Here is a 17,335-nt window from a genome sequence, read left to right as displayed (position 1 = left end):
TCAAAAGTTGTTCATAAGGTTTTAATATACTCGTGTTCAAAAAATATCATCAACTTCCCAAAATCATTACATCTGCAATACATCTAGACTCTTTGTAGCTATCCTACTCCCTTCTAAACTATACATGTATTTAATCCTACAGCTACTAGTATCTTTACGGTACTCGTATCCATACACACTACAATCATGTATTCATTCTTAATATTATGATTTGCATTTGTATAACAAAATAATTGATAGCTGAAATTGCAAAATTGAAAATCCCTACCCGGTACCCCTCAAAAAATTCCATCGTCTACCGTCGTATGACCGTAGTCTGTTACATTGACCTACACTTGGGACATGAGTCGCTAGAGGCCGCTATTGCACAGTGTTGGATGGCGTTCAGCACCAAGGACAGGCATGTTTGAGAGCAGTTGGACTAGCTAAGGTATCTTGTGGAGTTGTATGTGTGTGAATAGAGTAACTACTTCATAGCCATTACTACAGTGGATAACAGAGCTGCTGAAGACCTTCCTTGCCTTAACGCAGTCCCACGAACTGATAATTATTTCTCTCATGATACAAACTAAACAGTCTTGAATAATCCAGCAGTTACTAGTGTTGACATGATACAGCGCCATTTCTGTCACTAGAACGTACTATTTCTGCTCTGTGGGCCGTACCAGCACATCATGCACCTGGAAAAATATAAGCAAGGTGATCAACAACTACAATAGCCTATCATACTTCTGGGATACTTTATGGAGAAGCGGGTTTATCTGGTGCATGTTTGACTGCCTTTAATGATACGATATCGATAACAATGAGATATGAAGTCATACTTTACCTCCACGTGTGGCGGGGCACCCAACACGAACAGAACTGTATCAGCAATGTCCTTGGCTTGTAGGCACTGGAAATACACAGCAACACAGAGTAGTTTTAATCCAATTATCATATTGTTTCACACTTTGGTTATAACACGTTTTCTGTAACCAGACTTCCTTAACTAAGCCATGCAAACTCTTATTTGCAGTTGCCTAATCCTCAAAATCTTGCAAAACGTTTAACGTTAAAGGTTTTATCTATTGAATTCCTTGTTATTGCGATCATCCCAACACTTCACAAGAAATTGAAGATCCCATACCCAAGGAATACATTTGAAGTCTTGGGGAAGTGTCATGCCAGTTAGTTTACCAAGGTAGACAGGGAGACAATATGGAAGCCCCGGAAAACTACCAAAATCGTCAATCGGTCTACCTTTTTAGGGCCTTCCTGTCAGACTTTAGACCCAAACCAGCCTTACCATCCTGATAGTTTCCAGTTACACCATTTCCGCCATCCAAGCCAACCTTGAACTCCGACTAGCAGGAACAACATACAGAAAAACAAATAAATAGAAAACAATACCTCCGTTTTCAAGGAGATTATAACAGACAGCAAACTCACTTCCATCGCGGCGTGCAGATCTCGTGCCTTCTGGGGATCATCTTTATAGATGCGCGGAATGAATTCTGTCTCCACTCGTCCGGGGGAAATGCACTGTTGGACAACGGAAAGAAACCAGAAAAAGAAGATCTCAAAACACCGCAAAATATTTTTGTGACTTTTTTAAAGTGTGTGCAATTTCTAAATTACCATCACAGATGAACCTTAATACGAAAGCAAAATGTTCAGAATCTGAGTTTGGAAGACTAACCGTAGTTCTGATGTGTGACTTCATATCTTTTAACTCCATCCTCAGACCGTCATTTAAAGCCTTTGTAGCAAACTTCGTCATGGAATAGAACGCGAGACCGCCAACGCGATGACCAGACATACTGGAATAGAAATAGAATCCACAAATTTATCATTGCTATGATTAGAATACAATGTTTTTACCTCGATACGTAATGTTTTATCATTAGACAATATCAACAGAGAAAGAAATGAAATTAAGACATGAAATTGAACGGAATGTATCAAAATGTAAAGAGTAATAGTATCCAGAGGTCCCCAGATAAAATACTGTGTCAACTTTTAAAAACCTGTTCAAGGTGATGATGTGTCCATCATCCACTCCTCGCTTCCTCATCTGCTGCACAGCCAGCTGGGTACAGAGGGTAGGCGCCAGGATGTTCACCTAGCGGAACGGACAAGAAGTACAGGATGCTTTACATATGCATGTACTGTGTACTGTCGCTAGAAACGTACGCTTAGTACTTAATCAGAAATTGCAATATTGACATTGAAAAAAAAAACGCCTATACTTATTTGATATTCAATGATTAAGAATTCATCATTAGAGATTTATTTATTTCATTTTTATTTAGTTCAGCTGTGAACATACAGCCAGGGCTGCCCAACTAGCCATGGACTATTGCTAAGGGCAATAGCCCATGATTTGCGATGAAAAGATGATTGCCATTTTGTGCCGATTTTCAAAATCCTTTTTAAAATGCCACTTTCGCAGTCTAGTGAGATGTCGGTTTTCGGAAAGAAACGTAAACTTTGAGCCACTCCATGGCATGAATAGCAATATGACGCCAGTTCAAATAACAAATTCACAGTAGTACTTTTGAGTATTGACGAAAAGACGTGGCTACAACCTGACCACTTAACCACCATGAAGTTAGCAGCCGTTTTGGCAACCGATTATAATTTTAAACCTTATAGGCTGCTGAAATCGGCTGCCGAAACGGCAGCTAGCTTCAGGGTGGTGAACGCTAACTTCTGTCATGGTCCTGAACGCCTCCATACTCCCGGACAGAAGCCGATCCTGGGTGGCCAGACCGGCGTTGTTGATACAGACGTCCACACCGCCATCTTCAGCCTCGATGTTGTCAAACATGGCTCTGATCTCAGCTTCCACTGTCAGGTCACACTGGACAGGATACAGCTGTCCTGCAGCACCTGCCTGCTGCAGCTCAGCTGCAGTTTCCTGCAGGAAGAATTCAACGGGAGCAACTTAGAACTTATCCCTTACAGTCAGCGTTCGCATTCAGTCTATTTACTACTGAAAGTAGTTAGTCGACTGTGACGGCTCTGCTTATTTTCACGAACTTTTTGGTTTCGGTCTGTGTGTCTGTTTAGTGTGTGTCCGCTGTTATTTGAGAGGCAGGTTAAGGTGAGCCGAGGTCATTAATGGCCTGTGTCGAGGGGGATCACTGAGCAATGAGCTCTGGATCCACCTACACATTCAATTAAGTGCCATTAAGTGTAATCTGAATTTGATATCGACAGTCCACACCAATGCTCATACTCCTGTTAAATGTGTACGTTTCGTAAATGCGTATATATGGATGTCATTGTAAGAGTTTGCTTCCTAATGCAAGTTAGAATTGTATACTTCACAAAGAAAACAAGAAATCTTTTTAAAAAAGCTGTGCCTTGCCGCGTATTTTATGTTATTTTGGTAAGTTAGACTAGATTCTACGCTTAAAAATCCCGAGTTCCACATGTCGCCCCCCTCCCCCCTCATTATCATAATTTATGTCAGATGAATTATTGGCACATTAAACAGGTTTTGTAAAACTTTTTGACCCACAATGAATATGCATTATTTTTTATTACAAACTAAGTTCCTTCTGATGCAATTTGTGATATATATTTATATAAACATGGTGAGTTAAAGCGTAGATTTATTACGCTGGACCACATACAGTAACATGCGTCTAGAAGAGCGTTTTAATACTCGCCTGGAATGTACCATTGTCTAACTAAGCCATGAAACTCGGCAAGGAAAGAAGGGCCTTTGGAAGGGGCTTTGGAAGGGCTGGGTTAACAGGTCCGTCCAACCATGGAAGAAAGCTGGCGTAAAGCCTTGCCTGGCGGCAAGGCAAAAATGAATACATATATAGATAGATAGATTAAAAGGAAAATGACATATATTATAAATACATTTCTATTCAAAGGGTTTGACTTATTTTACATATGCGGTGGTGGATGAATGTTCAAGGATAAATGAGGCGGACGACTCAAGCAAGAAGATTGGTCGGTAAGGTAAAAAGGCTTGCAAAAATTTTGTAGACATTTGTGGGAGACAACTCGAGCGATCCCGGTAGGACCGGTCGAACTACAATCTGGTGCCTGCAATCTGAGACTTTTCTTCATTTACCTCTACTACTCACTTGTCAGCCATTTCTCGTTTTCGTAACAAGATGGTCATATTTTCTAATACTCTGAATTTCCCAATACGTTATACAAAGAATCCAACACGTTCAATTACTTGTATATGTGAATATTAATGTGTTTATGTCGTTCTAAATCTTGTAGGTCCGACATATGCCTTCTATATTTAAGACCCAGTACCATCATTTCTAGCTTCCGGGTTCAAACAAAAGAAGCTAAAGTCTGCGAAGGAGTCCAAACCGGTCCATGTCCCTTTATGATATACCTACCCGTATCTTGTCCACGTCCCGAGCACACCCCACCACCTTCATGCCATGCTGGACCAGTGCACGGGCTGTGGCGTTCCCGATCCCCACAGACGCACCGGTCACCAGCGCTACACGGCCGGCCCAACGCTCCATGTCTGCAAACTGCGCGAGTTTGTTTGTCTGCAAAGTTTGTCCCTTTCATAAGGTCAGGCGCTAATGAACACCAATCATACATACCCTCAGGGCATATAATGTTCATTACTCTTCAATCAGAGGTTCGGGTCGGGCTTGTTTTATCCAATTTTGTCAGTCGGGCTTTCTTTATTTGTACCATTTTCTTCATGTCCGTTTGAGTGCTACCTTTTCCACACGTTTGATGTTCTGTAGGGTTTAATACATCTATAAGTTAAAAGGGTTTGTCATCACACTGTTTAGTGAAAAACTTTACAAAAGAGAAGGCCCGACAAAACGCATAAAAACATGTCAGAAACAGCCGGAGCCCAACCTCTGCTTGGAGAGTAAAGTTTCTATCTTCTTGTCATTTTCGTTTTTCTTTATTGCAGCTACCTATATGCTCTTTTGGTATGTTGTATCCTTTCCCCACCACAAAACAATGTTCCTATAATCTTAATGTATTGGAATTCATGTCACAAATCTTACTGCATTGAAATTTACGCTATACGTATACGTGTGTAGTATATAAGCGACCTTGACAATCGCCACCCTCTGCGAATTTTGGTGCCTTCGCAAGGTGTCGCCTTATTCAAATGAACACTGGCGCCCAAGGTCGACTATGTCCTATATGCCTGGAGGATGGTAAAGACTTTTATCCACGCCTCAAGCTTCTCACATAAGACGGATCCATTCTTTACTTGTCGCCAGCTTTAAGATGTTGCTGTCTTGTGTCATCCTTCTTCTAGCGTCGTCTGGAGATGGCGCTGTCTTCAAGATCGGTAAGACAGATGGCAGATTACTTGTAGAGTAGGGCCAGCTGAGGCCGAGACTTGAATACAGAAAAGCGCTGGATATATATACAATAGGAAACATGTCGGGGTCTTGGGAACATGGATAAAACATAGGAGTCTGACCAAGTAGAATAAAGAACAGAGCTACATCTGATTATTAAGAAAGGTTTTATCTACTAGTACAGTAATAATTTCGTTTACTTGTCTTGGGATATGTTTGATACTTACTACGCATGGCAGCCCATTTGAATGAGGGGCTATATACAACATTACGTCATGTGTCTTTTTACAAAGACTGTTATATTTCATATATACAGTATATGTGTACCCGTATCTACGTATAAAAGTATAACGGCCTTTGGTGTCATGCACCATGTCAGCTTCACAGGAACGCACGGGGCGCGGCGCAAAACGGCCCGTCACACCTAGATAAAGAAACCGGGAGATTCCAAAAAATCCCTACCGACCAGAGGTTTTGTCCATTCTGTCCTGAGATAATTGAAGACGAATATCACTTTATGGTTGTATGTCCCAAATATTTTGATATACGCAATTGTCTATACAAAAGGCTGTCATTTTGTACACAAGGATTTATCTCAATAGACCTGAAGTGCAAACTCAAATACATCATGACATTTGACAATCCCTGCATGGCAGATATAGCAAAATATATAAAAAAAGATTTAGACATTAGAAATTCCTCAAATGATTGTAAAAGCCTCCAATGATTGTAAGAAACTTATCCCATACTACAACTCCTGTATTAGTTAGATAAGCCTTAAGTTAAGTTATAGCACTGTAGTTATGTAGATGCCATACTTTGTACCTCGTACAATTGTTGTGCAATAAAGTTATACACCCAACCTTTGCACATTTATCTGTAAGTATTGCTTAAAGATATCTAGATACCAAACAATACGCTTGTTGCAAAAAAAAATCCTAAATTGATATATGTGTTTCAACATCTACCATATTTCTATCTTTTGAAATATTTATCAAAATCTTTTACTACATGTAAAGTCATCTTTATAGATCTTTAAATATCTTTGTAGATACAACAAAAGTATGGCCACTTCCGTAGAGGATTCTTTAACTATCCAAACATGCAACATGCACATAAGAATAAACCAGCATGTTGAGTTTAACGTACCGTGTGTAACATTGACAATGACAATGAAGTTTATTGCATATTCATGCCCCATTGGGGCTAAATGCAGTCAGTTCGATACAAAAGATAGAAAACAAAAAGTATATACCATAGTTTACATGCATCTTCTCTCTTCCTAAAACATTTGTAGACGAACTTGTAGAGATTTTCAGATGATGACATAAGAAATTTTAACATAATATCTTCCTTCGTTACTTGTGTATATTTCTCATCTATATGTGTAGCATCAACGAATGTATTTCGCAGTGAGCACTCTAGGACAAACATTCGGAACGCTTGCTTTAGTCTACAGATGTGATAGTCTGCTGCATCGTTGTGGGTTTTTAATGCCATGTTTATTTGACTATATGGTTGACATCCACGCGGATCAATTTGCGGCCGTTTCACCAAATAAATGGACTAGGCTGTAAACCATACAAAGTAGCTGTAAAATGAGTACATATATATATATATATATATATATATATATATATATATATATATATATATATATATATGTACTTTGAAAACAGTATCGGAAACGGATATCATAGAATTCCAAAGTCAAAGAAGAAAATGTGAAAGAACAGCAAAAATGAAGAATCTACTGTACGGTATACCATACTCTATGCGTTTAGTTATTTGTTCTACCTTTGTTTTTATTCACACACTCGCATCAGTTTTTGGCCTCCCAGAGGATGTCATTCAAATAATCAAATCAATATGGCCTATCTACAATATGGGCAGAGATAATTATAACCACTATATATATGTAGTGTATTTGTTGTAGCATATTGATCAGGGGTTTGAAAGTCTTGATCACACTGCACAAGCAGACGAAAGTAAGTCTTTAGTTTGAAGCCTTGAGCAAATTCATAACTTCTTTCCAAGCATGGATCTGCCACGCCTTTCAAAATCGACTTCTGTTTCTCAATATCTGGTAGAACTTTTATGACTTTGAAAGATTATATTGTCTGTTCTGGTATCATAAAAGAAAAACGATTATAATCGATTGCGTAATGTGGGTTACGCAAGAAGGGTCATACTTTATGGTAATGCGGTGGTGAATTTGATAATGTATCTATTACCCACAAGACAATCCCATTTGCAGTAATATAGTTCACTATGTGGGGTACTAATGTGTATCTTGGGTCTTCGTTTCATTCTGTATTCTTTGACACATAGGACAGCTACTTTCCTTGTTGTTTCAGTAGCAGGGTATAATTTTTTAGGGAGGAAGGTATAATTTTTATAGTGCTTTACATACCTTCCTATAGCTATCCCTACCCAGGATTAGACAGTGGTATCTCTCAGTTACCAACTACATGTAATTAGAACCAGGAGCTCGATTGTGAGGATGCTACCCATTGAGCTACAGGGACATCCCTATCAAAGGTCTAAATTTGCAAAGAAAAAAAAGATGCTCAAGACAAAGGTAATTCCGTAGATGTTATGATACTGTAAGGAGAAGTGGGTTGTTATCCACTGTGTATAGGGCTCGATATTGGAAAGCGGAGCCCATCCGAAGTTGCGAATTTCCGAAATCCCCTATTTTCGATATTGCAAGCCTTCGTCAAATTCATCAAGCCTTCATCAATTTTTCATATACTACTAGTAAGACAGTGGGTTTTAAGAACCTGTCCGTCAACTTTCTAAGTTTCTAGTGTTTCGTGGCGCAGTTGATTAGGTATTTAGGGGCTTTGCCGTTTACTAGTTGGCCACGCGCCTCACCTATTCGGATCAGTCGTCTCCATGGGGATTAGTTACTTAATTAGTATCTACCGGATCTCACATTCAAGACCTAATATATTATCTACTCAGATGATCAATTTGATGACTCAGTTATACACAGGGGAGCTTTGACATTTCGGTGACTAATTTTGCAGTCAAAATATGACTTGGCAACGTTTTCTCAGTCCCAAGCAAAAGCAGATAAAGCAATGAATTCTCTGGATGCTATATACTGATAATTTAGGATGAAATAACCAAAGCGTAATTAAATCTAGGTACACTATATATGTAGAAAGAGCAAGAGCAAAATCGACATTTAATGCAAAAGAAAAATACAAATAACGTCCGTTGACTAATCAGAAGGCTTCGTTTTGCCATTTTGATATATGGTATGGCAATAGGATATAATTCGGTGGTTATATGAAGACATAAAATGCTAAGGTCACATTCACAAACCGGACCCCTAGCGGCATATTTGCGGAAACTAACAATAAAAGTGTTTATCGATGAATATACACATATTATACTTGTGACTATTTTGTACATTGTGTGTTTTATTATCTTTTATGCTATACTCTTTGGTCACAAAGGCCCAGACCTGGCCCTGATTTGGTTTGATTTTGCCGTAGCATAACTGTGATATTGTTATCCAGGGGTGATATACACACCGGGCATGTCGTCATACAAGGATCTGATAGATGGCGCTATTGAGGAGGTCAATTCTCGAGGAGACATTCTCCGCGACCATCAGCTGACGGCGGAACACGTTTTTCTTCCGTATGACGACCTGACCGAGCTGATCCTAAAAAGTGAGCTGAATTTGTTTCCTTTGGTGCCACATATACTTTGTCTAATCTCTGTCAGACTCATATAGTTTGCTGACAATACTGTACATGCAGAATTGTTTGCAGTGGTTTTATATGTATGTTCGCGACTAACCTTCAAAGGTCTTTCACGCATCAATTCCTTAACAGCGACGTTTCTGCATTATTACCTCCATGAAAAATGATGTACTATTTTGGGCCTGTGTGTATGTATCTGCGTGCATTTTTTTTTTGGGTGTGTTTTCGGATATAAATTGATGTTGTCCGCATGACTTAAGAACCTCTTGAGGGATTGTGATAATATTTGGTATATTGGAAGTTATTATTATTCTGGGAAGACGACGGTCTGTTGGGGGCACATGGTGCATGACCTTGGAACTGCAGAAGATTTTTTGTTGTTTTGCATCTTTCGAAAAATTGTCATGGTTTTGTTGATTTCATTTGATTTCCAGAACAAGAGTTAGACGGCACAAACGTGACGGCGATCATCGTCTTAGACGGGCACCGTGAGGCTGTAGATTTGGAGGCGAGCTCTACCCCCGGGGTGCCTCGACTGTACGTGTCCCCGGGAATCCCTGCGAATTTCCCGGGGGGAGTGAGTCTGTACCCTGGGGACGCCATGTTGGCTACGATCCTGGCTGACGTTGTGAAGGGTTACGGCTGGAAGTCTATGGTGGTTGTTTACGACGACATCCATGGTAAGTTGTAGTAAAATATACCTTCGAGAGGCTTCGCTCGGCCAACGTCACATTTCCAAACCGGGCCCGACCGTACAGTTTTCGGGAACAAAAAGTATGATATAAAAGACACCAAAGTACACAAGACGTAAAGAGAATAGTCGTTGGCATTATTTGTGTATTTTTTTTCCTAAACATTTCTATTTTTTGGTTCCACAAAGGCCCAACCGGCCCCAGTTTTGAAATGTGACGTTAGCCTAAACCTGGCCGACGTTTCCACCTTTGTGGGCGTGTCCCTTACGAAATGTCAACCAATCAAAGAGTCGGTTTATACACAAGCACACACAAGTGTTCACATGCTAAGGCCTAGGACTCAGCAAGTAAATTTATGGAAGAAATCAGCGCGCTCATTGAATTCGAATTTCGCCTAATTTAAAAACAAAAGAAATCTCCCCTCCCGAAATGGTAAACATATGGTGTTAAATTAAAGGGATGCTGGCTAGTGACTTACATGTAGCCATGACCGTAGTTGTAGAAGTAAAACTAGTTTGATAATAAAGGATGCACCAAAGTGGTAATACCATATTTTTTCAGTTCATTTCTTGTTAAAACGTTTATGGTATCTGTTTTGAAAATTTAGCCGTGTTTTTTGTGCCCATCTTGTTTTAATTTTTTCGCCCACTCGTATTAAATTTGGACTTTGCAGAAGATGCCATACATAAAATATACTAGTTGTGGCCTAAACGACTGATTTCTTTACCGGCGGCGTAGGGCTGGACTCCCTGCGTCCCTTCGTAGACGCGGCGGCGTTTAGTGGACACAGAGTGGTGTACATGAAGGTGAGAACGGACCGGGGTGTGACCACGGACCGGGCCCAGGTGAGGGAGGTGCTCGGGAGAGTTCGGGAAACGGAAGAACCAGCGATCATCCTGCACTGTGACACACACGTCACAAGGGACGTGTTGGACGAGGTTAGTATGGCACCAGTTCTCCTTTATTCGAAGGGTTACCTATATCCGTTGTGTGGGTATGACGCAGTTCTTCTTTATCCGAAGGGTACCCTATATCCGTTGTTTTAAAAACAAGTGGACAATGGTTTAAAACTGCGCTGTTTTGAAAATATTGCAGTTCTAAACCACAGTACGTGGCATTGGCATTCTCAAATACATTTACAAACGGATATAGGTCTACCCCACGGATAAAGGCCAACTGGTGTCATAGCGTGATTAGGCCTTGTCGTTCTGACAGAGTGAACATTCAAAACAAACATTCTGTATTTCACACTCTGTTACACAGATAAAAGTTGTTATTATATATATGATAAGATAATGCAAAGTAAACAGTATACAAGATGTACATGCATAAGACTTCCCATATAGCAAAAATATACAAATGTGAAAATTTATCAAAAGAGTAAATGTGACATGCAGGTAGAAGTGACGTTTTGCTTTCTATTCCAGGCCAGAAATTTTGTTCTGCTGCGAGAGGAAACCCACTGGATCATAACTAACCTGGTGAGTGGCTATTCCAGTCATGACCGACAGGCGGCGTTAATAAAAACACTTCCGTTATTTGAGGGTATTCATTCATTTACGTATGAATCTCAAAATTAGACCCTTCAGAAATAATAACTGATTTCCAACGGAGCCCTTTAAAAATCATAACAAATCAGGTATATAGAATCAAAGTAAACATGATACAAAATGTACATGATATACATGATACACTATAACCATTATAACTTGCAATTAGCAATAATTTCGTAACGTTAACTGAGCTTGTAAGACGTTATACGTTCACTAATGTATCCAACGATCAAGAATGTCGAATAGTATCTCTATATCCATGCCTTGGCAGGACGCTGGTACGATAGACCTTTCCGCGTACGAGTTGACGAAAGTCAGGCTGACAAGCTTCAGCTTAGTGCCGCTCGCCCAGCGGAAAGCATCGGTACTGCAAGCTCTCGCTGCCGATGCCGTTACGACAGTTGCACTAGGGTTAGACCAGAGTATTGTTCAGGGGAACGACTCTCAGGCCTTGGACTGGGATCAGAACGGTACCCTGCTAGACCAAATCAAACAGGTACTTCATACAATCACTTATGCTAACGTTACACTCGTGTACTATATGAGTTATGTTAGAGTTAGTAGAGTCAAAATGGTAACCTGCTTAACCACATAAAAAGGTACTTCATACATTGCACTATACTCATGTACTGTATGTTAGCGTTCAAAGTTTTTTGCTTAGACTTGGGCGCTTTCACGAAGTGTCGAGCTTGGTTGGATTCTGTAATTTGCCGCCGAAAACAGACGAACAACCAAACAAACAAGAAATTTTACATACATGTACCATGACCAGGTGCTTGCAGGCGCCGGACGCTCATGAATATTGATTAGCCTCAGCGCTACGGCAGGAACACAATCTTTCGGATAAATGTGGGTTTTCTTCCGCGACCAATGGCAGACTGTCGTTTAAACAAATTTCTCAAAGACAGATCTAGAGATAAACGAGGAAATGTATCCTCTTCGCTGATTGGCTGGTGCCTATGATTCAATTAACAGGTGCAAGCCACCCGACATTGCAGGTGCGAAGTCATCCTATTGTCCAAGCAGAGGTGAAGCGAGCCAGTAAAAATCCCGACCACTACTACTTTGCAACCCAACTTCGACTTTGAGAATAGTTTTCCCCCTAGGTCACCGAAAGAGACATGAAATCCCCCCCCCCCGAAAAAAAGAATCTCAAATAATCATTTTGAAGTGTTTTATGCCAAATATATTACCCGAATCCTTAAACAAAATATCGGCATATCTCTACTAAATTGACTAAATTTCAAGTCATTTAGTTGTAATGTCAGGGCAAGGAGGTCAAATATAGAGTTTTGGTCTGAACATGGCCAAATAACAACTTCAATAAAATCATTTTAAAGGCGTTTCTAAAAAAGAATTTTAAAATGTCTGGGGTATAGCCCTCTCTACTACTGTGCCAAATTTCATAACATTCAGCCAAGGAACGACCGAGATGAATCCCTTTGAAGATTGTGACAGAAGAAGAAACGTGACGAAAATAAAATCTCTGTGCTATGGGTGAAATGATTACGCGCTGCAGCCCACTTTTTCATATTTACTGACTGATTGGTGACCGTTACATACTGCCTTATGGCGTAAGAATTGGCACAAAGAGCTGCGTTGCAATTTCCCCCTATTCTGACAGGTGTCGTTTGAAGGACGGACCGGTTGGGTGTCGTTCAACCAAGGCGGCAGTAGGAGAAACGTGTCGATTGACGTCATAGAGAACGATGGTGGAAACCTTACAAAGGTAAGGCCGATAAAAAAATCAAGTAAGCAGTTTTAGTGCTCTTGTGTTCGAGTCTTGTTTACTAAACACCTTTAGAAGATATGAATGAACGAAAGGATTTTATTGCTCGACAGCTACAATATTACAAGACTTACATGTTATCTACCCTACATTGAGAACTGCAGAATGATATCATTTTCCGTTTCTCAGGTCGGTACGTGGAGTGATGTGAACCGGACTCTTGGTCTGGTGAAGTCCGGAAAAGACGGACCTTTCGTGTTCGGCAACAAACCTCTTCGCGTTATAACTTTCCTGGTACGTACGGCTAGTCTAGGATTTCGTAGAGGTAAAAGGCTTAAGCTTAGTTTGATATTAACTACAATTGTTAAGTAACATTACAGGAATATTCTAGACGTAGTGATAACATTTGTATCCTGCATGCAATTCTACACTTAATCACTTAGGGTCTAGATCTGTTCACACTTTTACGTATATCAAAGTCCGTATGAGATGCGTATTTACAGTATTATGGCTAAAGCCGGGTTCACACTTTATATCCAAGTCCGTCTGAGGTTCGTATGGAATTCTTATATAGCCTCTAGTAGTATTGTAGTATAAATTGGACAGATATGCCTCTGGTGTGCTATGTGTCTATGTTTGTCCAATTTTATTGTCCAATACATGTACTATTGTTCCAGTGGAGCTTGGTACATACGTACCGAATATATACGCAAGTGTAAACCCACCTTTAGCAATAAGATGTCTACTGCCTTCTTACACTCCCGTTTTCACACTGTAAGAACAGTAATACCTCTGTCGTGTTTTAGAACCCACCCTGGGTGGGCAGGAGAGTAGACAGCGAGAGTTTCCATGGTATAGACAAGTACGAGGGTTTCCTGGTGGATCTGATGAAGGGACTGTCCAAGAGGCTCAACTTCACCATCGATGTGGAGAAGGTGTACGAGGATGCACTCCCTGACGCGGAAATCAAACGGCAATTTAACAAAGGGGTACACCAGGTTTATGGATATATAAAAGAAACAGATCTTATATTTCCATAAAAGTTCGTCTAAGTTGGTAAAATTATGTGATTATGAAAAAAATAGCCGCTCTCTTAGTCAAAGAAATGGGAATCAGGATTTTCGACCAAATCACTCGATTCCCATCAGTTATGTAACCCGATATATCTGGACACGTGATTCAATCAGAGCGCATCAGTCTCCCTTCAACTGAGGCGATATCGACTTCCGATAACCTTTTTGATTCGTTGCTGACGTCACATGCATAACGTCACGTGTCCAGAGCGATCGGGTCAGATAACTGATGACGACTGAGCGATTCATTCGAAAATTGCGGTGAGTCAAATCTTTTATCCGGAGAACGTTTTATTCCTTCTTCCACATGACCTCATCTACTGGTTGTATTTCCTTTTGAATGAGTAAAGAAATGATTTCTCCAAGTTCTTGACATTTATTCAATAGCATCCGACAAAGTATGTGTTTTTATTTATGTTCTGGTGTACTTTAGGTGCATCTCGGCATGGTGGTGAAGTCTATGCGGGAGATGAGACGCAAGTATTACGATCTTAGCCCGGAGTTAAAGGAGTTCGGCTACACCATCTTCACTCCCAGACCCGTGAAGGTACCGTTACGTATACCTTGACTTAGTCTATGTTTGAGGGTCGGAGATTATGGTAGCAGAAAGGACCACTAGGCTTCTTTGGACCAGCATTCAAATCTATTATAGCTGTCGCAATTCTGTGCTACGACGTCATAACTAACATGAAATGGGGCCTTCTGATTGGTCGACGTTCTCTGACGATTTGATAATACACAGGCGTATTCCGCGACATTGCTTGTGTGCGCTTATAGTTATATTTGTGTATGTACATTACTACTAGTAGTAAAGAACACTACGATAAGGATAAAGAACACCATAACGCTATGCTGAGGTATCTTTTTTGATTGACAGCACTTTGACATCCTTCTTTACCTTAGGAACTGACGGGTTTGTTGGCTTTCATGACCCCACTGTCCCCGCCGATGTGGGCCCTTTTCGCCTCGGCCATGGTGGTGGTCAGCCTCTTCCTAACACTGGTCAACCAGTTCAACCCGTACGAGTGGAGATGGCTGGCCAAACGAGGACAGGTCAGTATGAAAACATACTGTACGCGTAGTCTTCTTATGCTACGGTCACATTTGCAACTGTAGCCCCGGCCGGGCCCCAAAGTTGCTACGGTGGACTGCCAGATACCGTTGGGATACTTCACGGTGTGCTCACGATTAGGGTACGGTTTGCATTTGTTACTGGGTCCCGGGATAATTTCAATTCCGAGTTGAAATCAACCTGGATCCTACCATGCCCAAAAATAACCCGGTAGCCGCAGGCACCGGCTTCATGAAAATGTGTGACAATGATTATAACCCTAGTCTTTGTTTCAGGTGGAACCATCCCAGGGTGGTAACTACAACGCCTGGAACAGCCTGTGGAACGTCTTCTCCTCCACTGTAGGGCAGGGCGCTGAGAACCAGCCCATGTCCTTCGGGGGACGGATCATCATCGGCACCTGGTGGTTCTTCGTGCTGGTCGTCATGGCTTCCTACACCGCCAACCTGGCCGCCTTCCTCACGGTCAAACCCGTCAACCCCATCCGAAGCATGGAGGACCTCCCTAGACAGAACAAACTGGAGTACGGCTTCATAAGGTCCTACGCCATCAGGAGGCTGTTCGAAACAGCGGACTCGTTCCCCCTGCGGGACATGTGGGAGAAGATCAGCGCCAATCCTGATTGGTTGGTAGGTTCGAACGAAGAAGGTCTAAAAAGAGCGGCTAAAGGTAAATATGCCTTTATCACCTTCTCCGGGGTGCGATTTCGTCAAATCAAAGAGTTGTGTGAAGTTGAAATGGTAGGACAGCCCTTCTATAAATACCACGTGGGCTTCCCCATTCCCATTGGCTCCCCACACAAGGACAGGATTGCTTACGAGATTGAAACCATGCGACAAGTCGGCGTCGTCGAAGAGTTGAGCAACAGGTGGTTGGAGGTCGACAGGGGGCGCTGTAAAGAGAGCGACCGCAAGAAAGATAACGGCGTGTTGAAGATGGAAAACCTACTGGGTTTGTTTGTGATTCTGGGCGCTATTTCGGCTCTGGGGATGGCGGTTTGTGTCATCGAAGTAATCGTGTTCAAACTGAAGAAAATGGATGATGAAAATATCGAAGAGAAACAAGACGATAATAACATAGAAGACGTAAGTGAAGTCGTGGAAGAGAGAGATGGCGCCGTGGAAGAGAGAGAGGATGGAGTTGTTGAGGAGAGAGAGATGGAGGAGGGGGGGTTTGAGGAGGAACTTGAGGAGAATGTTTTTGAGGAGGACAGCGAGGATGGTGTTCAAGAGGAGGCAGTGGTTATAGAAGAAGTGGAGCTTAACGATATACAGTCTGTACAGGACTCTGCATGATAAAGAAACGATCCAATAGAATAACAAATGATTCATAATGGTACTAGAATAAAAGATAATTGCTATGGACATCATATAACGTTATTGCGACATCGGAGGATCCCGTTTTAACTGAAGTACAAATTCAAGTTCATGATTCCTAGTGTTATATCCGTAACGCATGCAATGCTCGACTGTTGTTGCAGCCAAAGACAATAAGATGTGCCTTTCGAATACGAGACTCCGAAAAGAGTTAACGTTGGTGCAGGATTCTCTGATCACTTTTAAAGTCACTGAATGGAAAACGTAGGTGAAAAATGTCAAAATTTTGTATTTGTCCTCCATTTGTAAGCATGCAATGTTGTACTAATATATGCATGTCAATAGAATTCTCCTTTAAGTATAGAGTACATGTACAGGTGAGTGTGAACGCCAATACAGCGTAACTGTCACCTCATTGTCAAGGCTCAGAGGTCTTACTAAACAGCGCTCCTAGCGGCTGGTTTGAAAGATGCCGCTCCTCTCCCAGGGAGGTCATTAACCCCAGTCGGCGAGAAACGGTGTAAACACCTGCTAAGGAACGTTAGTGCTCCAGGAGAATTTTATGTATAGACTCAAAAAGCACAAGCTGAAATAAATGAAATAGACTCATGAGACTTGAGGTTTTTCTAATAAAACAATGAGTGTGCCTTGCCTACCTTTGATTGTAAAGGCATTGTTCTACTACTACCTCCTCAGACTCTTCGCAAGTAGAAGTCATATTGTCTGTTCAGATAGATTTGAGTCGCAGTGATGGCAAAGTTTCAGTGGCTTGCAGCTTCCCAGCGCCGCCTATCGATGTCTACTGAAAATGCACCAAATACTACATTTCTGTTGCGTTGTCATTTTCTTGTCAATCATAAACGTTATCAATTTTG

At 41.2% G+C, this 17,335-nt stretch overlaps 3 protein-coding genes across 3 annotated transcripts; 2 read left to right on the top strand and 1 right to left on the bottom strand.

Annotated features, from left to right (window-relative positions):
• Nucleotides 1-4,526, bottom strand: LOC118408418 (dehydrogenase/reductase SDR family member 11-like). The gene is made up of 7 exons (XM_035809225.1): nt 4,362-4,526; nt 2,693-2,902; nt 2,010-2,104; nt 1,682-1,802; nt 1,432-1,524; nt 830-895; nt 1-680 (listed from the first exon to the last, which is right to left on the bottom strand). Exons 1-7 carry the CDS (start codon nt 4,491-4,493, stop codon nt 642-644), a joined length of 756 nt encoding a protein of 251 aa, XP_035665118.1. The 5' UTR covers nt 4,494-4,526; the 3' UTR covers nt 1-641.
• A 5,924-nt stretch (nt 4,527-10,450) lies between these two features.
• Nucleotides 10,451-13,035, top strand: LOC118408426. The gene is made up of 3 exons (XM_035809237.1): nt 10,451-11,198; nt 11,542-11,766; nt 12,895-13,035. The coding sequence occupies exons 1-3, from the start codon at nt 11,109-11,111 to the stop codon at nt 13,033-13,035; spliced, it is 456 nt and encodes a 151-aa protein (XP_035665130.1). The 5' UTR covers nt 10,451-11,108.
• Nucleotides 13,036-13,164: 129 nt separating this feature from the next.
• LOC118408425 (glutamate receptor ionotropic, kainate 3-like) lies at nt 13,165-17,115 on the top strand. The gene is made up of 5 exons (XM_035809236.1): nt 13,165-13,293; nt 13,806-13,988; nt 14,506-14,619; nt 14,976-15,125; nt 15,420-17,115. Exons 1-5 carry the CDS (start codon nt 13,165-13,167, stop codon nt 16,437-16,439), a joined length of 1,596 nt encoding a protein of 531 aa, XP_035665129.1. The 3' UTR covers nt 16,440-17,115.
• Nucleotides 17,116-17,335: the final 220 nt, after the last annotated feature.

Source organism: Branchiostoma floridae, unplaced genomic scaffold (genome assembly GCF_000003815.2).
Source record: "Branchiostoma floridae strain S238N-H82 unplaced genomic scaffold, Bfl_VNyyK Sc7u5tJ_1583, whole genome shotgun sequence".
Classification (NCBI taxonomy): domain Eukaryota; kingdom Metazoa; phylum Chordata; class Leptocardii; order Amphioxiformes; family Branchiostomatidae; genus Branchiostoma; species Branchiostoma floridae.
Note: the sequence above shows the minus strand (reverse complement) of the source record. Positions and strands in the feature narration are given on the sequence as shown.

Coding starts and splice junctions, on each gene's coding strand:
- LOC118408418 (XM_035809225.1), bottom strand. CDS start 4,493: ATGGAGCGTTGGGCCGGCCGTGTAGCGCTGGTGACCGGTGCGTCTGTG. Junction 2,903..4,361: donor GGGACGTGGACAAGATACGG/GTAGGTATATCA, acceptor TTCTTCCTGCAG/GAAACTGCAGCTGAGCTGCA. Junction 2,105..2,692: donor CGTTCAGGACCATGACAGAA/GTTAGCGTTCAC, acceptor CCGTTCCGCTAG/GTGAACATCCTGGCGCCTAC.
- LOC118408426 (XM_035809237.1), top strand. CDS start 11,109: ATGCAGGTAGAAGTGACGTTTTGCTTTCTATTCCAGGCCAGAAATTTT. Junction 11,199..11,541: donor ACTGGATCATAACTAACCTG/GTGAGTGGCTAT, acceptor ATGCCTTGGCAG/GACGCTGGTACGATAGACCT. Junction 11,767..12,894: donor TGCTAGACCAAATCAAACAG/GTACTTCATACA, acceptor CTATTCTGACAG/GTGTCGTTTGAAGGACGGAC.
- LOC118408425 (XM_035809236.1), top strand. CDS start 13,165: ATGATATCATTTTCCGTTTCTCAGGTCGGTACGTGGAGTGATGTGAAC. Junction 13,294..13,805: donor TTCGCGTTATAACTTTCCTG/GTACGTACGGCT, acceptor GTCGTGTTTTAG/AACCCACCCTGGGTGGGCAG. Junction 15,126..15,419: donor GGCTGGCCAAACGAGGACAG/GTCAGTATGAAA, acceptor TCTTTGTTTCAG/GTGGAACCATCCCAGGGTGG.